The 24,269-nt window shown below is 27.9% G+C and overlaps 1 protein-coding gene across 1 annotated transcript in view; it reads right to left on the bottom strand.

The window, feature by feature from the left end:
* The window catches only part of LOC119668284, a 59,814-nt gene extending 47,811 nt beyond the window's left edge, over positions 1–12,003 (bottom strand). The window contains exon 1 of the mRNA XM_038077741.1: positions 11,820–12,003. Within this exon, the coding sequence (XP_037933669.1) occupies positions 11,820–11,922 (103 nt within the window). The 5' untranslated portion in view covers positions 11,923–12,003. The remainder of the gene's footprint in view (positions 1–11,819) is intronic.
* Between the last annotated feature and the right edge of the window lie 12,266 nt (positions 12,004–24,269).

Below are 24,269 nucleotides of genomic sequence, written 5' to 3'. Positions count from 1 at the left end.
TCCTTTATAAAGTAGTAGCGTAATATAAATCAATAGAAATATGTGGGTATGCGGATAATATGGTCTTCTTTGTAAAAGAAGTATAAGTTGCTTTTAAGACGTTTTTAGGAATCCACCAAGATATGGGTCTCAAAATAAGTATTGAAAAAAATAAACATATAAAGTGAACTAAAGTGAAGTAAAAGAGAAATTTTAGACTATTCTTTTGCAATACATTTAAAGAGCATTTAAAGAGTATAAAAAAATCTTGAAGTAAATTTTCATTGAAATTTTTCACACTGCATAATGTTACAATAAAGAAATTTCTGATGTAATTTATTAAATAAATAAATATATTGAAGCTTATGTTTCACTCTACAAAGGTCGTTTAAACTTTTTAGAGAAATAATGATAATCATCCAGTATGCACTAATGCAGCGCATCGCTTCCCTAATCAATTCTTTTTCATATATCTTTAATTGCTATGAATACAAAGAGCAACGCCTTTGCTACGCACGTATCACTATAAATTAGCATTTTCAGTATATATATATCTTGTAATGTTCTGAAAACTATCAAAACTATTATGAATCCTTAATCAATATTTTAATATTTTATTGAAAATTTATAACTTTTTATATCACCTAAATTATAATCGCCCAAATATGCTTTACAACCAAATCAGAATAATTTTAAGAACCATTAAAAGGGTTGGGTATTTTCAATATTTTTTCACGATTCCAACAAAATAAATCCCATTTTTTTTGCTGTATTTTAATTTATTTACTTTATTTATTATGAATCTATGTGAGATATTTATTATGTATAAGAAAAACAAATAATGTGAATTCGTTATTTCTTATTCCATTCTTGAACCTGTTTAATTTGCATTTCGACATGATGTTGATTGATAATGTACAAATTATAAATCAAATCGCGGTATTTATGTGTTTTAATTATCGGTATAACACTTTTGTTCGATTCTTTTCCGAATTAATTTGTTTAATTCGAGATCATTTTACGGAAATTTCAATTCTTAAAACTTATAAATTTTTATGTATGTTTACAGAAACATATAGAATGCTATATTATTTATTCACGAATAATACCCAACAACTAGGATTTATAGAAAAACTTTGATTATAATTTATCTTCGTATACAAAAAAAGTACCTGAAGTTATTTACAATCTAATAGGAGCTTTGAAGGAGCTTAGTAGGAGTGTATATAACAGTCTTTATATATTAATAAACAATAATATTTTAAATACTTGAAGTAATAAAAGTATTTTATTTTGCTAATTTTTCTTGATTTATATAGAATGCAAAATATTTTTAAATTACTTCTGTTGTATTGAAATTGTGGGTGTGTGATTAAAACAATAGTTACTAAAATTATTCCAATTTATTTTATCTAAAGTATTTTGACCTATTTCAAACCCTATTGGAAAAAAACTCTGAAACTTCTATCTCTATATGGAATAATGCAAGATTTGAAAAAAACGAAAAGGCAGACTGTCAACCTAAGAGAGACACAGACTTCGGCCTAATCCCTCTATTGACACCAAGCCATTCTGTGGAGATGACAAACTTTTAAAAACAATTTAAATGGTTGATAGGAACCTTACTGACTTTTCGAAAGCGTATGTGGCATGCAAATTTGCTAATTTACTCTAAACTAATTAAGATCAAAGTTTTTGTTTAAGAAAATAAAATAAAATAATACTAGAAAGTGATACATTAAACATAATGACTGTTTTAATAAAAAAGTTGACATCATCGTTAGATTCGAGTGGGATCTGCCATGAGAATCAGCACGGATAAGCAATTGTCTAGACCTCGGTATATTAAGTCCTGAAAATTGAACTATTACTAAATTTATAAAAAAATCGAATTTCGAATTTAATTTTAAATTTGAATGTAATAAATTATATTATCCTTATTTTGTTGTCTTTTATTTTCTTATACAAGCATTAAACGCCCACCTCAGTGGCACGTTCCTTCACTAAATTCTCATAAATCAAATTTTTATATATTATATATAAAATATGAAAATTTTGATAGTGCCAAAATGAAAATATTTTTAATAGTTAAGCAATTTGTAATTATTTAAAATACTATTAAGTTTTATAAAATTTGTTTCTGGTTTAATTGGCATTATTGTTGTTAATAAATTGAATTGTGCAAAGCTATTAAAACCCATGAAAATACCAGAAAATATGCCATTTAATAAATTTTTATAAAAGAGTAATATATATAAATCAAAACAAATTTAAAATATTGGCATAATGCATACATAAAGACATACACATATACATATAGATATAAAAATATACATTTATATAAGTATATGTGTGTAATTTGTAAACATTTATATTTTTATAAATTAATGAATTTAAAAAAAACAAGTTCATTAGTACTCGCAAAAAGCGAGTAGATATAAATACATCGAATAAACGCTGAAAGAATAATGCAAATAAAAATAACAAAAATATTTATCTACAAATATATAAGCAAATACATATATAATGTATATATATTTAATAGAAATGTATAGTTTTGGATGAGTTGAAAATTTATTATGCGAATTGGAAATAAAGCAGAACGTATACGGCATCGGCATTGCTTTTGCCCCGTGTCTGACTTTCTAATAATTTTTGGTTCTGATTTTGGTACAATTGTCGTCATCAGATTTTGTTTATTTGATGCTATGGAAGAAAAAAAATTTATCGTGTGAATAAATTTTGCCAGCGAAGAATCAGCGGTAATCACAACATCTCTGCCGCTTCCGTATAAATTGGATTAAAGGTTTGACTAAGACGCAAATTGAATATTTTAAATGAGAGCAGATTTTACCTGAAAAATTATGTATTTATATTATCCAACAAAAGAAATATCAAAATAAAAGTTAGAATTTATATTTTCTATTCTATATACATTTTTTAATTTTAAATTTAGTTAAAAATATAGACAATTCTCAATGATATAGCTTTGGTTGTGGATGGCTTAACGCCATGAAAGCAGAAAAGGCCGGTGATTAACCTCATTTAAAGAATATTTTAAGGGGATTTTAAATATATTTTCCATTTTAGATGCAGACATTTTGTGATAAGGAAATAAATTTAAAACACAATGAACTTAACAACTTAAATAAATAAAATTTATTTATTTTGCTGTATGAATTTTTCATATATGCTTTTCATGTCTGTAATATCTTACAGATCGCTTTTATTTTGAAAGATAATTTCTATTAAAAATAACAATAAATATTTTTGTGATGCAAAATTCTTAATATATTAAGTCAATATTATTAAAAAATTTATTAAAGAAGGCTATTGAACGATAACTAATTACACACTAAAGTAAAATCTGATATACAAAGTTTAAGTATTTCTTGTAAGTCATAATCGACATTATATCTATTAAAGACTATAAATAACTGAATAACAATTAATTTATTATGAACTAAATTCATTGATGGGGTTTTTAATCTGATAAAAAACAAAAGTTTGAATGATATATTGCGGAGAGCAAAAACAAACTGGTTGCAAAAAAATATAAAAAGGTCTAAATATGTCATAGAATATAGTATTCAAAGAAAATATCAACCTATATATATATATACCGACAATGTAACCTACAGCGACTACTAAGGGATGGCAGGTCAAGACCGATTTGGTCTCAAACAGTCGTTTTGAAACGGGAGGTACATAGCAGCTATAAAAATAATGTAATAATGACTTACAGAAATGAGCAGAGACACAGATCGTAAAATTTATAAAAAATTTAAAATGTTGTTGGATAGACCCAACTCTATCTATAGTATGCAAGGAGACGGCAACCAATATGTCACTTTAATGTAGGCAAAAATACTAGCTTTATATACAACTTATTTATGAAAAAGTAATATAAATCGAAAATAGTGCGTTTTATTTTTAAACAGACAAAATAAAACGCTAATAAAATATTTTAAGTAGAATCGCATATTAAAGTAAATAAAAAATGATAATCCTTAAGGATGAAATAAATTGTACATTGATTATGTTATCAATTTATATATTTAGATTTGCAGTTGATGCTTATATTAACTTCCAACCAGTAGTGCTACAATTATTTTGCTCTAATATAAATAAACATAAAATACGTAAATATATTAATTGATTTATTTGAAGGTTTATATAAAATTACATTCCGTAATTTAAACTATTTTTTTTTGTATTTATGGTAATCGCTTATAATTTAAATTCACTTGTATGCGTCAAAAGTACAAGATCGATCCTGTATCCAAACAAATAATAATAACATGTTAATCCATCATCAAAGACATGAAATTCTACAACTCCAGCAGGCCGAACAATGAAAACACAAGAGTAGCCAAATAATGAAATAAATTAACTATGATTGTGTGACTGTAAAATTGTGATTGTACGATTGTAGCCATAATAAACATGCCGCAATCAATCATCACCATTGTCTATTTTTGCACATATGACCACGACTAAGCCTAAAAGCAAAACCAAAACCAAAACCAAGACTAAGAGGAAGAGCAAGAGCAAGAGCAAGAAAGCAAGACGCTGGCCGAGAAATCGATAGTGCTGAGCTCATATTACATACGAAACGATATGGGCAGTAACAATGGAGTTGTGATGTGTGTATCAGTGCTGGTGGTAAATACTGCTTGTCTGTAAAAATGAAAGGTGCCAAGTCGATATGCGTCGCCTGCTTCAGTTGTGGCGTAAAAAACGGCACTATTTCACGTACGAGTACTTTTTAAGCTTTAATGGTATCTCTAATATTTTTTTATTTTAATTTTATATCATTTTTTTGCTATGTTGCTTTACTTTTTGTACGACTTTTTGTGATCAAATTTCATAAATTGCGTGTGGCAAAAAATTGCTTTCAGTTCACTCGCTTGCCTCTCATTTTGACTTTGAACTTTTTATATTTTTGTATTATTCGCATCCATATAGTTCAGATTTTTTTATATCTGTATCTATTTATATACATTTTATAAACTTTTTTCTTTAATAATTGTAGCACCTCTATTTGTTATTGTCAAAAATCCCTTCTTTTTTTTGCTTGTTTGTTTAATTTTTGTTTTTATTGCTCAGTGAAGCGTTACGCCTTAAACCATTCGTTTCAGTGAACTTTTGACCATGGCCTATAAAAAAATCTACATTGCTGTTGTAGTATTTTTTAGTTATTTTTTTATAGTTGGCAATTTCTGCTTTTTTATTATTATTTTTATTATTTTCCCATTTCATTTTGTTGTCGAAATCTCCGCAATTTATGAGTCTTAAATGTGCTTCGCTTTGGGATTTCATGATCGAACGCACATGATCGTATCTTCCTTCTTGAAATACAAAACATGGGATACCACATAACTAATACTACGCTATGTACATATTGATTTCAATATATACAAATAAATTTATATGAAGCCTTTGCAATTAGGTTAAGTGAATGCAAGAGATAAAGAAATATTTTAGAATTTTTTGTTGGCTTTATCATTAAACAAGAGCAGCTTATAATATAGCAGGAATTTCACACAATACTTGGACGACGCATAATTGGGTTCCCAATTAGTGTATGTTAGGAGTGCATGAGAAGTATTTAGTTGTTTTGTAAAGAATACATGCTGGATGAAATTCATGATTTGTGTCAGTTATTTTTATCGAAATGTTGAATTATAATTGCAATCCATTTTTAAAAGCCTTACTATCAAACATTTCATATTCTTTTCAAATCAAAATATAAATATAAATATATATATATATGTTCTGATAAAATACTGCATAAAACGACAGTTTACAGGTTGTTAGTTTTTGTAAACACATATAATAGGTGTAGTAAAAAGAAATCCATTATTTTTGCAAAAGATTGTAGGCTTATTTACCATAGTTAGAATGAGCCGATTAAGGATTATTCTAAATATGTGCAGTTTTTTCAATAACTTGTTGCCATGTTGAAGGTAATTTCATTATGCCTCTCTCATAGAAGATCTCGTCCCTATTGACAAAAAATTGAGATAGTTAATTTTCACAAGGCTCTCTTGAAGCGAATTTTTCACCAGAAAAATATATGTACCTCATTTTCCAAGAGTGTGTTTTCTCTTTTCATTGCTATGTTTGATTCGGTAATCTTGGTTTGGTAAAATACATGGTAGTGGATGTTCGTATCTTCCGTGTAAGGACCAGATACTTTCAACTGGCGACAGCAAGTCACTGACCAACATGGCTGGAGGCCGTTACTGCATGCGACCTAGAACGTACTATATTATTGGTTTTTTTATATATAATCAAAAAAAAAATTAATTAAATGACTTTAAATATGTTATTGCATTATTCTTAAAAGATGAATACATGAAACTATAAACGAATAATTGATGATCAAGATATTTGAGAGCGAATATTGTAGAAAAATTTTGTCTACTGTAATGCTAAATAGATATCGTAGAAGGTTGTTTTTTTGAAAAAAAAAATTTTTGTAAAGATCATAGCGCTTTTTTTCTATGTGTTGTAGAATGAATTATTTTTCATAAATTCTTTAAGTCAACTGTATTTTCAGATTAAAGGTAATATCCTGTTTTGATATATAACTTAGTTTTATCAAATTACTCATACGGAATATAGAACCTCTGTTTTTTATTAGTTTGTGAAGTTTCTTTTTTTATATTAATTTAATAATATGATTTTTTGCTAATATTACAACATTAAGTTTTCAATATCAGTAAATTGACTGCTTTATATTCATACAAAATTTGCATCAGAAGTAGCGAAAAATTTTTTTTCGGTTGGGGAAAAAAACCCATTGTATGATATGAGTAAAATGCACATTGGAGTACGTCATGTTTATTTATAATTTTGTAAATAATGAATTGCCAAAACAAAGTTTTTTAAATAAATGGAAAAAAAGTTAAATGTTTTCTGTAAACAATTCAGAAATATTTCGACTCTTGCTCTCATTTACGACACTTCACTAATGAACCAAACAACAGAACCGGCGACCACTTGAAGACGCCTTTAGGAAATATTTTTTGCAGCAATTCCTTTATGAATGCCATAAATAAATTATGATATATATACAAACAGATAAATATATATGCTATAAGCAAAAGATATTTAAAGTTTTTATCTTTTGAAGAGTTTATAATTTTGTTTGCAAAATATTAAATGTATTGCAAAATAATTAAATAAAAACGGTGGCAAAAGTAATTCACTTTGACTCACTGTTTAATAATGTCAATTATTTATTTGTTTAAAATTAAGTAATAATAAATGAGAAGCAATAAACATTTTTAACCCATTTTTCCTTAAAAACTAAATAAATATTTACAGACACGAATTCCATAAATTTTGTTTCATAATTTTTTGAAAAATCAGGAAAAAAATAAAATAAAATATAGTGATGTAGATATATTAACAAAAACAGGTGTTTCTAAATTTGCGTGTTTTAGAATTGTTTTTATTAATGTTTATTCTAATAAAATATTAGCGAATTTTCAGCACATTTGTTAAGTTAAATGACAGTTTTATGTTAAATTTAATTTTTTTCCATCTTATTTAATTGCAAAATATACAAAGAAATGTTCAAGTATAAAGTGTTAAAAAGCAAAATATTTTTTTCTAAACTAAAAGATATAATCACTCAACATTTCCATTTGAAATTTTTTATATCTTACATTTTTATATATCAAAATGACTAGTTGCATTTAATATAAAAAAGTATTCACAGAAATGCTCCTGTCATATACCTAGAAGCGCTGAAATACATTCGTCTAAGTGCAATATTTTATGATATTGTAGAACTACAATGAAACTAAATGAAATGAAATGAAATGTTTTAAATGTCTTTTTTTATTTCAAAATTTATAACTTTGAACATTTTCTTTTTCTTCAGTTTTTATTAAAAGTCATATACCGTTGAATGATAGGTGGGTGGCTTTAAATGTTGCTATTTTTACATTTTATTGAAGTAAAATATAAATTTTTTTCTTTATGTTTTTAAAGGTTGTTACAATGTGTAAAGTCTTGGGAATTTAATTTATGGAGAAAATATTCAGTTCAACATTAAAACATTTACCTACAAAATATTTTAATAAATTATATTACAGTATATATTAATGAACTATAAAAAGTTTTACTAAAAAGTTTAGATAACGTAAGAAATTTATGATAATTTTTAATGAAACTAATTTATAATATAATTTCTTGCGGTTTGTGTGTTATTTAAATGAAAAACAATAAATATTGATTTTTATGGAGACTATACTATCCCTGAATTTATATAATATGTAAGATATAAATTTAATATTTATTTTATAAACAAATATATAGTCTATTCCATTAAGAAAGGTGACTACAAAAAAAAAAAATTACATGTTAAACAGAAGCTCAAAGTCAGGCTCTCCGAAGGCTCTTCAAAGTGCCATGGTACATCCGCACGAATGACATGCTAAGAGACCTTAGAATAGATCCGGTCAAAAAATACATAAGGGACAGAGCTCTGAAGCTTTATGCGAAAACCGACAGGCTGCCCTACTTAGCACTTTCAATCTCAGAGTAATCACTAACCGCACAGGGCGGTACGCATATCTTAGATCAATCATTGAATAATCATGAAGATTATCAGGAATACTCAAATTAGTCAGTGAGATGGGCGGGACTATGGAGAATCCCCCCAGCGATCATAGAGTAAAAGTGCCCAGATGCACTAACTCGGAAAAGGCTTAACATAACATAACAAAAGCTTAAATCGGGTTTACTATATAGTTTGTTGTTGGATCATTGTTTTTCTCTACTTGAACCCATTACATATATATTTTGTTGTGAAGGAAACAGCAGATATCAATTGATATTTTATACATATATTAAAGAAACCTATTTTTTAATATTGCATATGCTTTATATAATATTACTTCTATCTACATACGGAGTATTGCTGACTTTCGATAATGAAAGTACATTTGAAGTAATTACTATAATAATACTGATTAATGTAGGGTTTATTATTAATTAAATCTGACTATATTGAACATCAACATTTTTTATTAAGAGAATGCTTAAATTCTACTTATAAATATTTATATACATATGCTCATACTACTACATTGTATAAAAATAAATAATATTCTAAAGAAATATACCTTCAGATTGAAATAATCTTCTTTTAATATTTGATGCATTTCAGTTATAAAAAATAAAAAAAGATTTTATTTCAGTATTGCTAAAAATTAATTGCTGTAAAAGTGCGTAGACTAGTAGATTAACCAAATAGGACAATTTGTTGTTTTAATTTAAAATAAAACACTACAAGTTTTTTCTCTTATAATAAATGATCGCAGCAGAAAATTAAACATATAGAATATAGTTATTGAGTAGAGCTAGTTCCTCTTATGTGGAAATACTACAACGATTTCTATCAGAAATTTAAAAATTAATTTTGCAGGTCATCTGGTTTGTTACCAACCGAATTCGAATCTATCATAAAGTTATAAATGTTCCTGGCATAAAATATGTGATTGGAAATCATACTTTTAAATACAGTAATAACTCGATTCTTGCACATTCTCATTACTTCTACAACTCGATACATACAGCATAAAAAAATATTTAAGTCCGTGAATTGACTAAATAAAGTTCGGGGAAGTACAATTTCAGATGAATTGAATCTGTTTTGAACTAAGTATTAAAATTAGTATTATAAAAAAATTTTTTGTAAGATTTTCTAAGCAGTTTTCATGTGTATAGAGTAACAACAATTCGTTTTAAGAGAAAGGAACACGCTATATGAAAGTTCAGGACGTAGTTCGCGTTCAAGTTCTGAATTCGATTCTCTGGAACAAAAGGAAACCTTTTAAGTTCAAAAAAATGGAAAGAGCATTAGATAAATGAATTGGAAATCAAACGAGTAAAAGGTTATAAATTATATTTAAAATGTCAAAGGTAAAGGTCTCGTTATTCCATTGTGAAATCTAGAAAAAATCCACTACTAATGGTAGTGTAAGTCCACCATTAGTCATGTTATGTGGTGCTCTTTAAAGCCACATTATATCAGATATCTTAAAATAAAATTGCTTATTAAGACAGATTCCACTGCTCAATTTTTATGCAAATAAAATGAAAGAATTATCGAAAAAAAATGTATACATTGTGACCGAAAAGCTTTCGGAAATTCTCATTTAAAATTCGCGCGCTGTATATTTTTCGATATTTTAAGTTTATGTAGTTTGGCAGCACTTAAGGACAATTACTATGCCAAAAATGAGCGCGATCTGTCAGACAGTTCGTTTACGGCAGCTGTTGAAACCAGTTCACCTCAGTAGTGCGTTGCGAAAAAAACAATGGAAAAAAATATTGAACAAAGAGTTTGCATCAAATTTTGTTTTTCGAACGAAATTTCGTGTGCAGAATCGTTGCGAATGCTACAAAAGGCTTATGGGGAATCAGTTTTATCGAAAACTCAAGTTTATGAGTGGTACAAAGCCTTTCAGGACTGTCGTACGACCGTCGAAGACATGCCGCGTTCTGGACGACCTTCGACCTCTACCACCGACGAAAACATTGAAAAGGCAAAGGAAATCGTGTTCAAAAATCCTCATGTGAGTGTTAGAGAGATAGCACGAGAGCTAGGCATCGGTCGTGAGATGGCTCGTTTGATTTTGGTGGACAATTTGTGTATGCGACGTGTCAACGCCCGGCTTGTTCCGATTCACCTCAATTTGTTCAACATTATCAACGATTTTAAGGCCAAACATTCAATAAATACCATCGAACAGCCACCGTATTCACCTGATCTTGCACCGTGTGACTTTTTCCTGTTTCCCAACCTCAAATTACCACTCAGAGGAACGCGTTTTGAATCCATAGAAGACGTAAAACAGAATTCGCAGAGGGAACTCAAAGCCATACCGGAAAGCGCCTATAAAAAATGTTTTGATGATTGGAAGAAACGTTGGCATTTGTGTATCGCTTCTAATGGAGCATATTTTGAAGGAGATAAAATAAATATTGATGAAGATTAAGAATTTTGCGTTTTATTTATTTATTTCCGGAAACTTTTCGGTCACAATGTATAATATCGATGGATTTGGGATCTCTTAAACATTTGTTTGTACAAAAAAAATCTCGGTGGTGGGACACAGTGTCAGCAAGGAAAGAATAACTTTTTTGCTCTTATTACCAGTAGAGTAAAAATAATAGTTATAGATAAATCGACGAAACAAAGCGCATTTCAAAATTATACGAATATTCCTTGTGTCTATAAAGCAAATAAAAGTAACTAGTCCTGGTGTCAGTAATTTGTGAATTAAAAATTCAATTAACATTTATTAAATAATTTCTCACGTTCCAATATTTATAAAACTTAGTTAATTCTCTTACTAAGTACAATAATATAATCAATGAGTAATTATGTTTCAGAAAATCAATATATATTCAATTAGATATCAAGATATTCAAATTAGGTACTTAATTTATTTAGGAAGTCAATATATTTCAACACCTATTTTTTATAATTCTAAGAATTTAAATATATTAAATTTTAGTGCCATTAATAAAATAATTTTGCGTCATTATAAAAACTTATTCTTGCGATTATTAAGTGATTTTAAAGTAAATGTTTTTTATGAGCATGAGAAATTCTATTTATTTTCTTAAGAAGAAACGCAAAAGATAGCGACACCCACAATAAAATTTTTTATAAAAAAAATAAAAATTAAAAAATTAATAACAAATAAATAACATGTGTATTTTGTCTGATTTTATACTACATAATTAAACTTTAAAGACTTGATAAATTATATTTTTTATTAAATTTATAAAAAAAATTATTTGGAACTTACGTGAGGCTATTGAAGAATCCACAGTAGATGTCAAAAGGACTAATAAAACGGACACGAGGATGATATTTATGATGATGCGGTTTTTGTTGATTATAATTGCCATTTTGATGACTTGCAAAAATAAATTTTTTTCCAATAAAAATAATTATTTCCTCAGAGTAAAACTTCAGATAAATTTTTTTGCTGTTGCTTAAATTAACCGTTTCAAAATATTTCAAACATTTTTTAAATTACTCTCAATGATATTAAATTTTTGGCACTATTTTCCTGTTTAATTATTTAAAAGAAATCAATTTGAATAAATATCAATAAATTATAAATCAAAGCGCTGCAGATTAATATGACCTTGTTTGAATTGATTCGTTTCGGTGCATAGCATTCAAATATTCTGATTTTTAGATACGAAATTTTATTTACATAAATTTTTTCTTTTATTATTTCGATTGAAGTTGATTTGCACACAAAAATACAAAAATTTACGCTAAATTCCACAAATATTTCTCGTATTGATTTTGTTATTTCAAAATTTTTTTTTTATATTTCCATCTGCAGTTTTAAGAATCTGTAAAGAGATTAGAAAAAGATGAAAAGGATTTAATAAATGCATTTTTAATTTGTTAAAAAATTTTTGTGTTTATCTACGCTTTTAAGACTAAATGAATTTCTTACTTATTTTTCTATTATAATCAAATCGTATCTGAGAATAGAGATATATATTTAATATTAAATATTAATCATAACAAATAATGAATTCGATCAGAAAATCAATGTTGATAGAAAGTAGTTTCAACAAATATTCAAAATATAAAATATAATCTAACAGCGGCCACATGGATCTCAACAATGTATTTAAAGGTTTCTTTGAATCCATTTTATTACAATCAGCCCAATTTTATTTGACAATAAGTAATTATTTTTAATTGATTAAATAAAAAACACATACAATGGCTGTGTCCAGTGACAAATACATATGTATTCTCGTGTTATAGTGTACACAAATCATTTATTTCAAGAAGATGCATGTTATATTTTTCTCAGTCCCGCATATCTGTAGTCCATAACTCTAGATGAGTTTCAGCTCACTATTATATATCAGAAGCAGTTTAGTATTTCAACTTAGAAATCAAAACAAGTTTCACAGCTTGAGTTTCCTTCTTTGACAATAAGTTCTCCAGGTCAATTATCTAGGTAATTTTCTAAAAACTTTGTCTTTTCAGTCCGAAGTAGTTGAGTAGAATTTAATGATACAGATAGGCAGAGATATTGTCTAATAGTAAATATGGTTACTCAATTTGATTTGATTGATTTGCTGTCTTTTATTCACAGTGAGACGTAGTTAACGTATGTCTGTAGTTTTGTAGATGCTTTTCTTGGGTTATTTATAATCGATAAAACTACTGCATCGTTCACAAATGTGCCTTTCCAATTCATGAAGGCTGTATTCAAGAGATAAAGCATTGGTCCAAAAATGCCCTAAGGCACACCAGATTCAATGCTATAAAGTTGTGTAATCTCAGTACCATATTCAATCAAGTAAAATGTTGTTTCGTTTTAGACAAAACCTGCACATCTAAAAATAAAATATATGATGTTTGAATATGTCTAATTTGTCTATTGATTTGCTCCATAGTACTATACTTTTGGTGGTAACCGAATTGGTAATTAATTTACTTGGTTTGTTAATTGGTGTGATAGGTTAAAGGAATAGAATTTCTATGAATTTTAATAGCCGCTAAAATAGACTTATTGGGGGATATGATCTAACATCTCTTGGCGTTTTTCCCATTAAATATTTCCTATAATATTTAGATCTTTAGCTTTAAGCTAAGTATCATATCACATTTGTAATATCTTTTATTGCATTGTAGAAGTATAAATATGTTTGATTTTACGACATTTAGCAGGTGGGTAAGGAAAACAATTTCTTTTGCTGGTTGCAATAATAATAATAATACGCCTATAATCGATTCCTATTCCTATAATCAAACCGCTATTTCCTATATTCGTTTTACAGTAATTCTCACCATTCACTATGATTTTTGCATATGCAAACAACCTAACACATTATACCAGACAGAATCGTTGTTGTTTCAAATTATTTTAGTTACCATATATATAGTTCTTGTATTTTCAAGATTAAAAATTTCTATTTCTGTAATAAGGTATTACGACTTATTATTATAATTATCAGTACACCAACTGTAATTTGGATCTAAATTAGAATTAGAGTGGGATAAGCTCTTAAAAGATATGTAATACGCTTTTACTTCTTTAACTGTGCTCAACTTAAATGTATCTACGTATTATTCAACGAAATAAGAAACAAAACAACATATGAAAAGTCTGCAATACAATCAACCGTTTAGGTATATGAGTACAGTACTCCTCCCTATAACGCGGTTTCCTTATAACGCGTTTTCATATTACGCGATTTCAATCCCCCATATAAAACGGGCATTCCCCCATTTAACGCGGGGATTTGTATATTTCATAATTACTTTCACGTACCTTTGCATGTGTGTATACGGGGTATACGGGGATACCATTATAACGTGTTTTCCTATAACGCGGAACCAATCTACCGCGTTATAGGAGGGATTACTGTATATAGAAATGTGTTGATGTTTTTCGAATATATTTGGTTTAAAATAAAATACGAGAATTGAAAGTTTCTCTTTCTGTAATAAGGTATTACGACTTATTTTATTACAATTAACAGTACGCCAACTAAAACTCAGATCTAAAATAGAATTAGAGTGGGATAAACTAATAAAATAATGTATTTATAGAAAAACATGAAGCCAGGTTTAGAATAATTTCAGTTATAAAATTGACAAATAAATTCTACAACATTTCACTGAAACAAGTGACCAATTCTTTAATTGTAAAGCCACGTTCAGCCCGCAGACAACTCGGCTTACATTAACTTTATAGTCTTGACACCTACACGAACTCAGCAGCATGTGCGGTTACTGAGAACGCTGTGTACTCTGTCTGTTCTTGTGGAGAACTTTTTTTCAGTGTGTTAATTTTCCTCTTTTTTAATTATATTCATGTGTTGATAATATAATTTGTTATATGTTGAACCTTAACGTTGACCCTGACGAATGAACAACACTGCCGCCACCGCCGATCCGTTGCCGCCCCCAAACACAGCACTGCACTTTGCTGTCAACAATGTTGGTTTCAATGACAACAGCTGCCGCGAGATTGCAGTCATATCACATGCATAGCAGTTCGACTTTTCTGAATATGTGAATTACGCGTGCACGAGCAGGTACTACACTTAAAAAATCACACATTTTATCTGTAAATGTCAGTACTCGTATTTGTATGCGCACTGTCGTTTAAGCGTTTATTCGTTTATTCGTGAGTATGTCATTTTGACACTTTAAAAAATTCTTTAAGAGATTTTATTTTTTGCTGTACTGTACCGTATGCTTTTGGCATAGTTTGAAATTTTGCGAATTTTGCAACAACAGCATTCTCGGTATTTGTGTAGCACATTCTTGAAAGCGTGGAATTTGAAGGTTACGCTATTTTGTAAATTTAATAATATTATAAAAATTCTGGTCTAAATTTAAATTCAAAGTATTTTGAAAAATTTAAAAACGTATGCAATTTAATTTTTAGTCAAGAAAAAGCTTCTCATGCTTTAAATTTGTTATCTAATTAATTATTAGGTATTTTTCTCGTAGAAGACGGAAAAATAATGTTTGACGTAGATATTTAGTACACTAACATAAAAATATTTTAATGATGCTAATATTAAAGAATTTCTAAATAAACATATAATTGTGAGAATACATCTAAAGTTATTTAAAAAATGCTAATAAAATTGTAATAAAAATATTTTTATACGAAAATATAAATTTAATTAACAGACATGCAGTAAAATGTTAAATATTTTACATTTGGTGTAAAGTGTACATTTGATTTATGTTACTCTTGACCAATATAAGTCATATCAATTCACCAACATTCATTTCTTTGTTAATATTTGTCTGTTAATATGTAATTCTTTTAGGTTCTGAGAAAAACAAATTGCAATATTTGAAGTGCAGTTACAATTCACATCTACACTTACATCACCTAAGTTCTAACGGAAAAATGGATCAAGATTAAAGATGTAAATTTAAATTTATAGTTAAAAAAAATTTTAAATTATAAAATTATAATTAAAAAAAAAAATTGAAATTCAATTCTATTTTCGTCTATTCACATGGCAAGACTTAATCACAATTCCAATAATGGCAGCGTAGTTACAATTCATATTTATGCCAAAACACTTCATCATCTAAGTTCTAAAGCAAAAATCTATGTGGATTACATAGAGTATATTCTAACAGCACTGCCATGGGTTAAGATTAAAGATGTAAATTAAAATCTACACTTAAAAACAATTTAAAAATATAAAATTATAATTATAATAAACAATTGAAATTCAATTCTATAATTGGAGTGTAGTTACAATTCATATCTACGCCAAAACACTTATTTTATCACCTAAGCAAAAATCGAAGTGAATTTTGTAGAGTTCATTCTAACAGCACTGCCATGGGTTAAGATAAAAAATGTAAATTAAAATACACTTTAAAAAAATTTAAAAATATAACATTGTAATTATAATAAATAATTGAAATTCAATTTTATTTTCGTCTATTCACATGACAGGACTTAATCACGATTGCTTGCTGATTATTATTCAATTGTTAATTATGTCTATGTGTATGTTATTTTCAAACCTGTTTAGTGTTTACTTGAAGAATAGATTTTCTTTCTTGTTCCTTGTTCTTCAGCATTTCTGTTCCTGGTCTAACGAAATTAATCTGATTATCATCTAATCATTTGTTATTATGTTACGATATTTTGGATTATTAATTGTTTGCCTACAATAATTAGCAAAAATAGCATGTGAATACAAATTTAACAGTTGATTGTTTATTGTTATCAAAAAAATTTCGTGTGTATCCAAATTTAATCTGGATTATCTTTTGGCATGCGAATAGACTATCACCTAGTTTTAATGTATTTCAATAATAAAATCTTTCGATATATGAGCATTTGCTCTGAATATAAACACAATGACATATAATCATTTCAAATCCATTCAAGACGATTTCACACTTGATTGAAGCACTTATAATATTAGCTTAGTTAAAAATTCTATTTTTTAATATTAAATTAATTAATAATTAAAAATCAATTAACTTCTTTATTTATTTCGTAATTTTTTCTTATTTTGCTACTAGTTATATAGAACTGATAAAAATTTAATAAGACTAGTAGCATTGTTTTTTTGTGTTCGTTACAAACTTCACGATCAGCGTTAACTAGTAACTGAGAATGTTACTGAAACGTGATTTTGATACAGAAAAGATAGTTAAATGACAAATAAGTGCTATGTATATTTCACACACTTTTAGCTGTCACCATCCGAATTATAAAGCATAAAGCATAAAGTCATATTTTTTTTAAAAAGTCTTGCAAGATCGGACATTTAGAGTAAGCTGCTTATACCTAATAAGTTTAATTTTTGGTAGTAATACTTTGCATTTTCCTTCTACTATATACTGTTATCCTACAACTCAAGTGGAGATGAAAGGTTATTCTCTTGAAAGATCGCATAATTTTGTTAGTGTATATGTGCATTAATGAAAAGGTTTGTGCGTTTTTGTGGAAAAAACCGTATTATGCAATATCACAAGAGAACACGTTTCATTGTGTACCGTATAAGTGACTTGCAGACTTTTTGAATCATTAGGCTTCATGCACCATCTTGCAACTCATTTTTCCAAAGGAATTAAATAAGCTGAGAAGTTTCGGGATGTACTTTTGCTGTCGTTGTAAGTACTGAAAATTGCAGTGTCATCTGCAAATGTAGTAACTGCATGATATAAGTATAATGGAAGATCAGCTGCGTAAATTAAATAAAGTAACGGCCTGAGTGCGTTTCCTTGAGAAACACCAGCTTTTACATCAGTTTATATTCAAATTAAAGAATTGTAGGCGGATTCGAATAGCATACAAAAGACAGGGACAAATACTTAATTTAATTTATTGAAATTTGGGTGATCATACAACGTTATTTCGGGTATGGCCAAGTACTCATAAAATATTCGAAACTTTTAGTTAGTTTATAGTCCGTACACATTTTGTTTTCGTCATAAAGTCGCAGCACTCTTGGCAAGAAAAAATTATCAATAAAAGAATTGTATTTTAATTGAAATTTTCTAGTGACTATATATAGAAATATAGAGAGCTTATGTGCTTTTTCCGAAATTGATTGATTTGTACAAAAGGCCTTATTGCCCGACTTTATCAAAGGCTTGAGTCACATCTAAGAATACAGCAGAGCATTATTTTTTGTCCTAAAATGTGTCATAGTTCCGTGGCCTGTTGTAAAGTCAAAAAGATTATTCGGGTTATTATAATCATCATTTCTCACAAGAGCATTTTCTCAAAAATAAATTTTACGAATAAACTAAATAATTTATGATATGAAATATAGCATTTCTCATGAGAAAAAAGTATAACAAACATATTTTTTATTAATGATTGTTTATAGGAAATTTTGTATCATATAAAAATTGCTGTACAACTCTAACTATATGGATAATCTATTTGCGAGGATTAAGAGCTTTTTTGGCTAAAGGTTTTCATTTGACTAAAATTTTCTCTAACAGATTTTATATATATTTGTATTAAAATGTACTGATCTTTTTGGCTTTGTTTTGTCATTTCTTAGTGTAATAAGTTCCAATTAATGGAAGTTACACCACTTTAAAATGAAGCACCATGTATAATCATTCATTACCTCTATATTTGCAACTCTTATGCATAAAAAATACTTAAAAAACATTTATATGTGAATATAAAAATATTTTAAAAACGCAAAATCAAAGTTCAACAGCCACTCAAGCGTAACCAAAACCAAAATAAAAACTCAATAGACATTCTTCAACTGGCAAAAATGCATATATTTTGAAACCACAATAAATTGTTCCATTTTTAATTTATTTATATACATTTTTTAACTTTTAGCTTTTAGCCTTTTATGTAGGAACTCAACTGACCTGCGACAATACATTGTGGCCACAATGGCCACGATTTATGACCGACGCACTGACTGCCAAACAAAGCGTTTAACTTGACTAGTCAAGCATCAAAATATTCAATTCGTGTGCCAAATCTAAGAAGCTCTGATATTGTCTCTTACACTTTCGCCGTGTGAACGAAATAAAAACATATAAATTTTAAAATTATACAGGCATTCACACGCACACACATATATATATATATATATATATATAACACCAATGAAAAACAACAACAAAAAGCATAAACTAACAAAATTTATTGTATTGTTTTGCTTGAATTAACATTAAAAAAAAATAGTAAGCAAGACCAAAGATATGTTCTCACTGACTGACCCTTGTACACAGCGGAATATGCGCAACTAAGCTGCTCTGCCGACTTCATAAATTATAAAAAATATTAGCTTGTTTCCTTGTTATTGTTGTTGTTCGTTTATTTAAATATTAGCGTCTCAATGTAGCTGTATGGTATACATTGTATTTATTTAGTTGTTTATTTCAATTTTGGTATTAGCAACATGGCAACATATTTGTGTATATATGTGTATTTAACATTCTAAAAAAAATTTCTTTTGATTTTGTTTTTATTTGATGCCAAATTGATTTTTAATAAAAGAGCATACGAAAAAAAACACATCAGCTGCTGCGCTGCGACTTATTACGTAGCATCAACGCCAACATTTATTTCAAGCGTCTTGTTGTTGGTATTTGTTTTTCCCTTTCTTTTTTCGTTGTTTTATATACTCGTATATTTTATTTAATTTTGTTGTTATTTGTTTGCTAATTTCAAATATACACGCCAGTAAATTTTTATAAATTTGTTTGTTTTTCCTTTCAACAAATTGGCAATTTTTTTCTCCTAAGGCTGTGATTGAATAAATTAATGGCAATGTAAAGCAAAGTAAATATCGCCTGCCTGTACGCAAGCCGAGCATACGAGTACATCTGACTGTGTGAACGCCTCACGTTTGTACTTTTGTACGTTTGTATGTTTCTGCAACGTTGAAAGTTAAATTAGAAAAGACATTTCTAATTTAAAAATTAAAAAAGTAGCAATAAAAATAAAAATTTTTTATATAAACAAATAAAAATGTATGCCATTAAATTGTATTGAATTTGATTTAATTTCCTATAAAAAAGTGAAATAATAAGAAAGGCAAGGATTTGTAAATGTGAAGGCGACCCGTCACCGTGAAAAGGTGTTGAAAGACGTGAGGCCCCAAACTGGCAGAGTTTGTGATGTTTATTAGGTTATCAGATTTCAGCTGAAATAAATTTAAACAAAGCCAACATTTTTTGAAGTGAATTTTTTGTTTATTATTATTTTTACATTTATAAAAATATTATTAGTGAAATAAAGAATTTTTTTTAGTGATTGCCATATATCATTTGGAGCTCTAGAATCAGTTATTTAATACTTTCTAAACTAAAAAACAATATTTATTAATGTAACATTGCAGTTTTTAATAAAAAGGTTTTTAATAGTTATAATTAATTCTAATCATCCTCATATTCCTTTGTATTTAATTATTATTTACGAATAATTAAATACAAGAAATATTTCCAAGATCACAGATGATGGATATTTGGCAATACTCGAAACAGCTGTATGGTCGGCGAAAAATTCAATTAATTAAAATAATATAAAATGAATTTTTGTTGTTGTAGTTGACTACTGTTCGAAAAACCACTTTATATTTAATTGTAATAAATTTTATTTTATTTAATTTTTACATCATTTTGACGGTATTTCAAAAATTTGTCTAAATTCTTATTTAAGTATATAGTAATCATTCTAATCATTTTCATCTTTCATATTAACATTTTTTATATATTCGCCTTTTGAAATGTAACTTCAAAAATTATAATTTAATTTGCATCATATTGTATTCTTTTAAAAAAATTCTTATTATTTGCCCTTTAACTTTTTCACGCACAAATAATTTGTACATTCTGCTTCTTTTTTTTTAAATGCAGAAATATTTAGTTTTTTGTCTTAAAAACAAAAAACTCAAAAATAAACATTATTTTTTGCCGTGGAGAGTAAAATGCCTTGTGTGGAACTCATTACTGAAAGTCATAAGCCGGGCGTTTTATTTTTAAGTAGAGCAGAATTCAGCTTCAATGGCACCCCCAATTCCAACCTCTGCTTCTGTGAGTCACTGATGTAAGTTGATATGTGACCATTTTTTGCAAAAGGCAAATAGCAATTGGCTTCTTATTTCTTCAGAAATCAAGTCAGGCTCTTGTACGCCAAAAGCAGTATATCCGATTTAGTACACAGAAGTAAATCAGTAGTATTTAAGATAATCCCATAATACTTATTTGCCGGTGCTCAAAAAGAAAACAGTGGAGCGCCTGTTGTGTCTTTGTCCAGGATAGTCCAGATCCAGGATTACGCTGTTGGATGGTTTATACTTTAATACGTTTAATGTTATTTCAAACAATAGTATTGGCCATATACTTGCATATATCAATATGTACAGCAAGTCCTAATATTCCCATTCTTATAGAAATATAGGTATTTCTACCTATTCCTTCTAATACGAGAAATGTGAAATCAGGATAGCTTCATTAGTTATTTGAAGAAGATAAAATTGTTCTGCTTCTTCATCTACCCATCTAAATATAATTAAATTAACAAAATGTTTCAGTAAATCTTACATATTATTAGTACATTTATATAAACAGAACGTACTTACAATATCGTACTTGAACGTAGTATATTCTTAAAATGATGAAAGTTGTTATAAAATGTTTTGTAAAACCACTTCTTTAACAATTTTGAAAGTAGTATTATATTAAAGAATTATTTCACCTTAAATAAATTTTAGCTTTCATTTTTGTTACGTTTTTGTTTAAATAGAATTAGAAATGTAAACTTTAACATTTCCTGCTGTTTTCAATGCTATTTTTAAACGTGATATAATTTCAATGACTATTTGCAATTAAAAATTATCTGCTAAAGCAACTCAACTTTAAAACATTATTTACTCAAAATTTTTGTTTATTCACAAAAAGCAAAAAAGAAAAAAAATTATTCTACAATGAAAGAAAAACAAAATACTAGGCTGAAAAAAATTATTTAGTTTACTTAAGACCTTGGTCTTGAGTCGATTTTTGTTGACGAATTAAGCATTTTTAAGACATAAAGAATAACAATTTAATAATTTGGTATCTTTTGATTTGGGCAAAAATACAACAAAGCAGCTACAATTCTAAAAAATGACTTCTAAGAAAATGAAAAACCTTAAAATAACTAATTTTGTTTACGTTTACAAAATCTTTAAAATATGAACGAACTTTAAGGATTCCAGGAACATTTTTAAACATTTTTCAACTGTTGGTTCATCTTGTGATTCTTATTTTTTTTTTATTTTTTTGCCTAATTAAGCTGCTAAGTTCGTAAAGAATTTTTTGAAACTTATTTTTTTGCCTAAATTTTAATGAATTTCAGCATTTTTTATGCTTTTGTCTGAACTTAAAGGTATTTAAATTGAATTTTGGACAATATTTTTTTTGGTTAACAATAAGAATATACATTTAGTTCCTGTTGGAAAGGATATTCCATTGCTGTTTTAATTTATAAATTTTTTTATTTTTATTCAATTATTTTTCTGTGAAAGTGTCGCATGACACAAAGCTAATTTAATGCCCTTTTCTCATGCATTTGACTTCATTCGGTTTATTTTGGTTGTTTTGGTCATTTTGCCCATTACGAGACTGAACAAATCTTTTGCCATAAATCATGAAACCGCAACAGAAAAATAATGAAAAAAAGTTGTTTGTTGTTTGGGCCTTTAATGTTGGGCGCGCTTATGGGTTTCGAGAGCGAAAAATTTGCATAGGCCACTTAACTTCGAACAGGCACAGGGACTCAACGGCTATACAGGTAAACCAACGTTTTCTAGTTTCTGCTACAAGGTATTTTGAATAGGTTTCTACCTATTTTTTCTCGTCCATTTTTTTCTTGAAGCTATGAAGCTATTTTCATGTGCTTTTTATTGTGTTAAATTTTTTCCTATTTCATTGTGGAGCGCATTTTTTGTTGATTTCTATTTTACATTTTATTGTTTTATTTTGCAATGAATTATTTTCGTAAAAAATTGCAATTTTTGTTTTGACCGTAATTTTGTTCCGAACACGCCAAAAGTGTTTTTGTTCAATGAGTTTGTGGCTCAGGGTGACAATTTATTTAATAGTAATAATTATAATTATGATTTGTATCGTTAATGTTTGAAAAATTGACTTATTTTTAGTGGTAATTAGTTTTGCCGCCTGGCCCCCATGGATTGTTTCCAGAGCGATGTTGTCATACCAAATTATGTTGTCAGTAAGTTAATGTATTTACTCTGTTGCGAAAATTTTTTAAAATATTATGAATGACAAAAAGATACATTAAGACCGAAAAGTTTTCGGAAATTCTCATTTAAAATTCGCGCGCTGTATATTTTTCGATATTTTAAGTTTATGTAGTTTGGCAGCAATTAAGGACAATTACTATGCAAAAAATGAGAGCGATCTGTCAGACAGTTCGTTTACGGCAGCTGTTGAAACCAGTTCACCTCAGTAGTGCGTTGCGAAAAAAACAATGGAAAAAAATATTGAACAAAGAGTTTGCATCAAATTTTGTGTTTCGAACGAAATTTCGTGTGCAGAATCGTTGCGAATGCTACAAAAGGCTTATGGGGAATCAGTTTTATCGAAAACTCAAGTTTATGAGTGGTACAAAGCCTTTCAGGACGGCCGTACGACCGTCGAAGACATTTCGCAACGCACTACTGAGGTGAACTGGTTTCAACAGCTGCCGTAAACGAACTGTCTGACAGATCGCGCTCATTTTTTGCATAGTAATTAAGGACAGTGCTGCCAAACTACATAAACTTAAAATATCGAAAAATATACAGCGCGCGAATTTTAAATGAGAATTTCCGAAAACTTTTCAGTCTTAATGTATATTAATTTTGAAAAAAATATTTAAATATGACGAAAATATTTTACCACCGATTAAAATATTCTATATTAAATTTGATTTTTAAAGTCAATTAGGAGGAATTAACCTAATTTGTTGATAGATTCTATTGTTTTAATGGAGTCGGATTTTTAATAGTAGTAAATTACAACACACACAAATTACAAACAAACAACTTTCATTATTTATTAATTAATTCAATTTTTGGTTGATCACATACATTAAATAGTATTACTAAATAACCAACATCAATGGTGTTTTGGATATATTTCTGATACTAAATTATTCCCAAATAATTTTTTTTTGAGACTTGTCATTAAAGAATATCGACAAACAAACTTGAAAATTTTTCATTAAATATACAATGATATTTGTTAAAAA

This window comes from Teleopsis dalmanni, chromosome 1 (assembly GCF_002237135.1).
Source record: "Teleopsis dalmanni isolate 2A chromosome 1, ASM223713v2, whole genome shotgun sequence".
NCBI classification, from domain to species: Eukaryota; Metazoa; Arthropoda; class Insecta; order Diptera; family Diopsidae; genus Teleopsis; species Teleopsis dalmanni.
The sequence above is the reverse complement of the archived record's forward strand: the minus strand, read 5'-3'. Positions and strand labels throughout refer to the sequence as shown.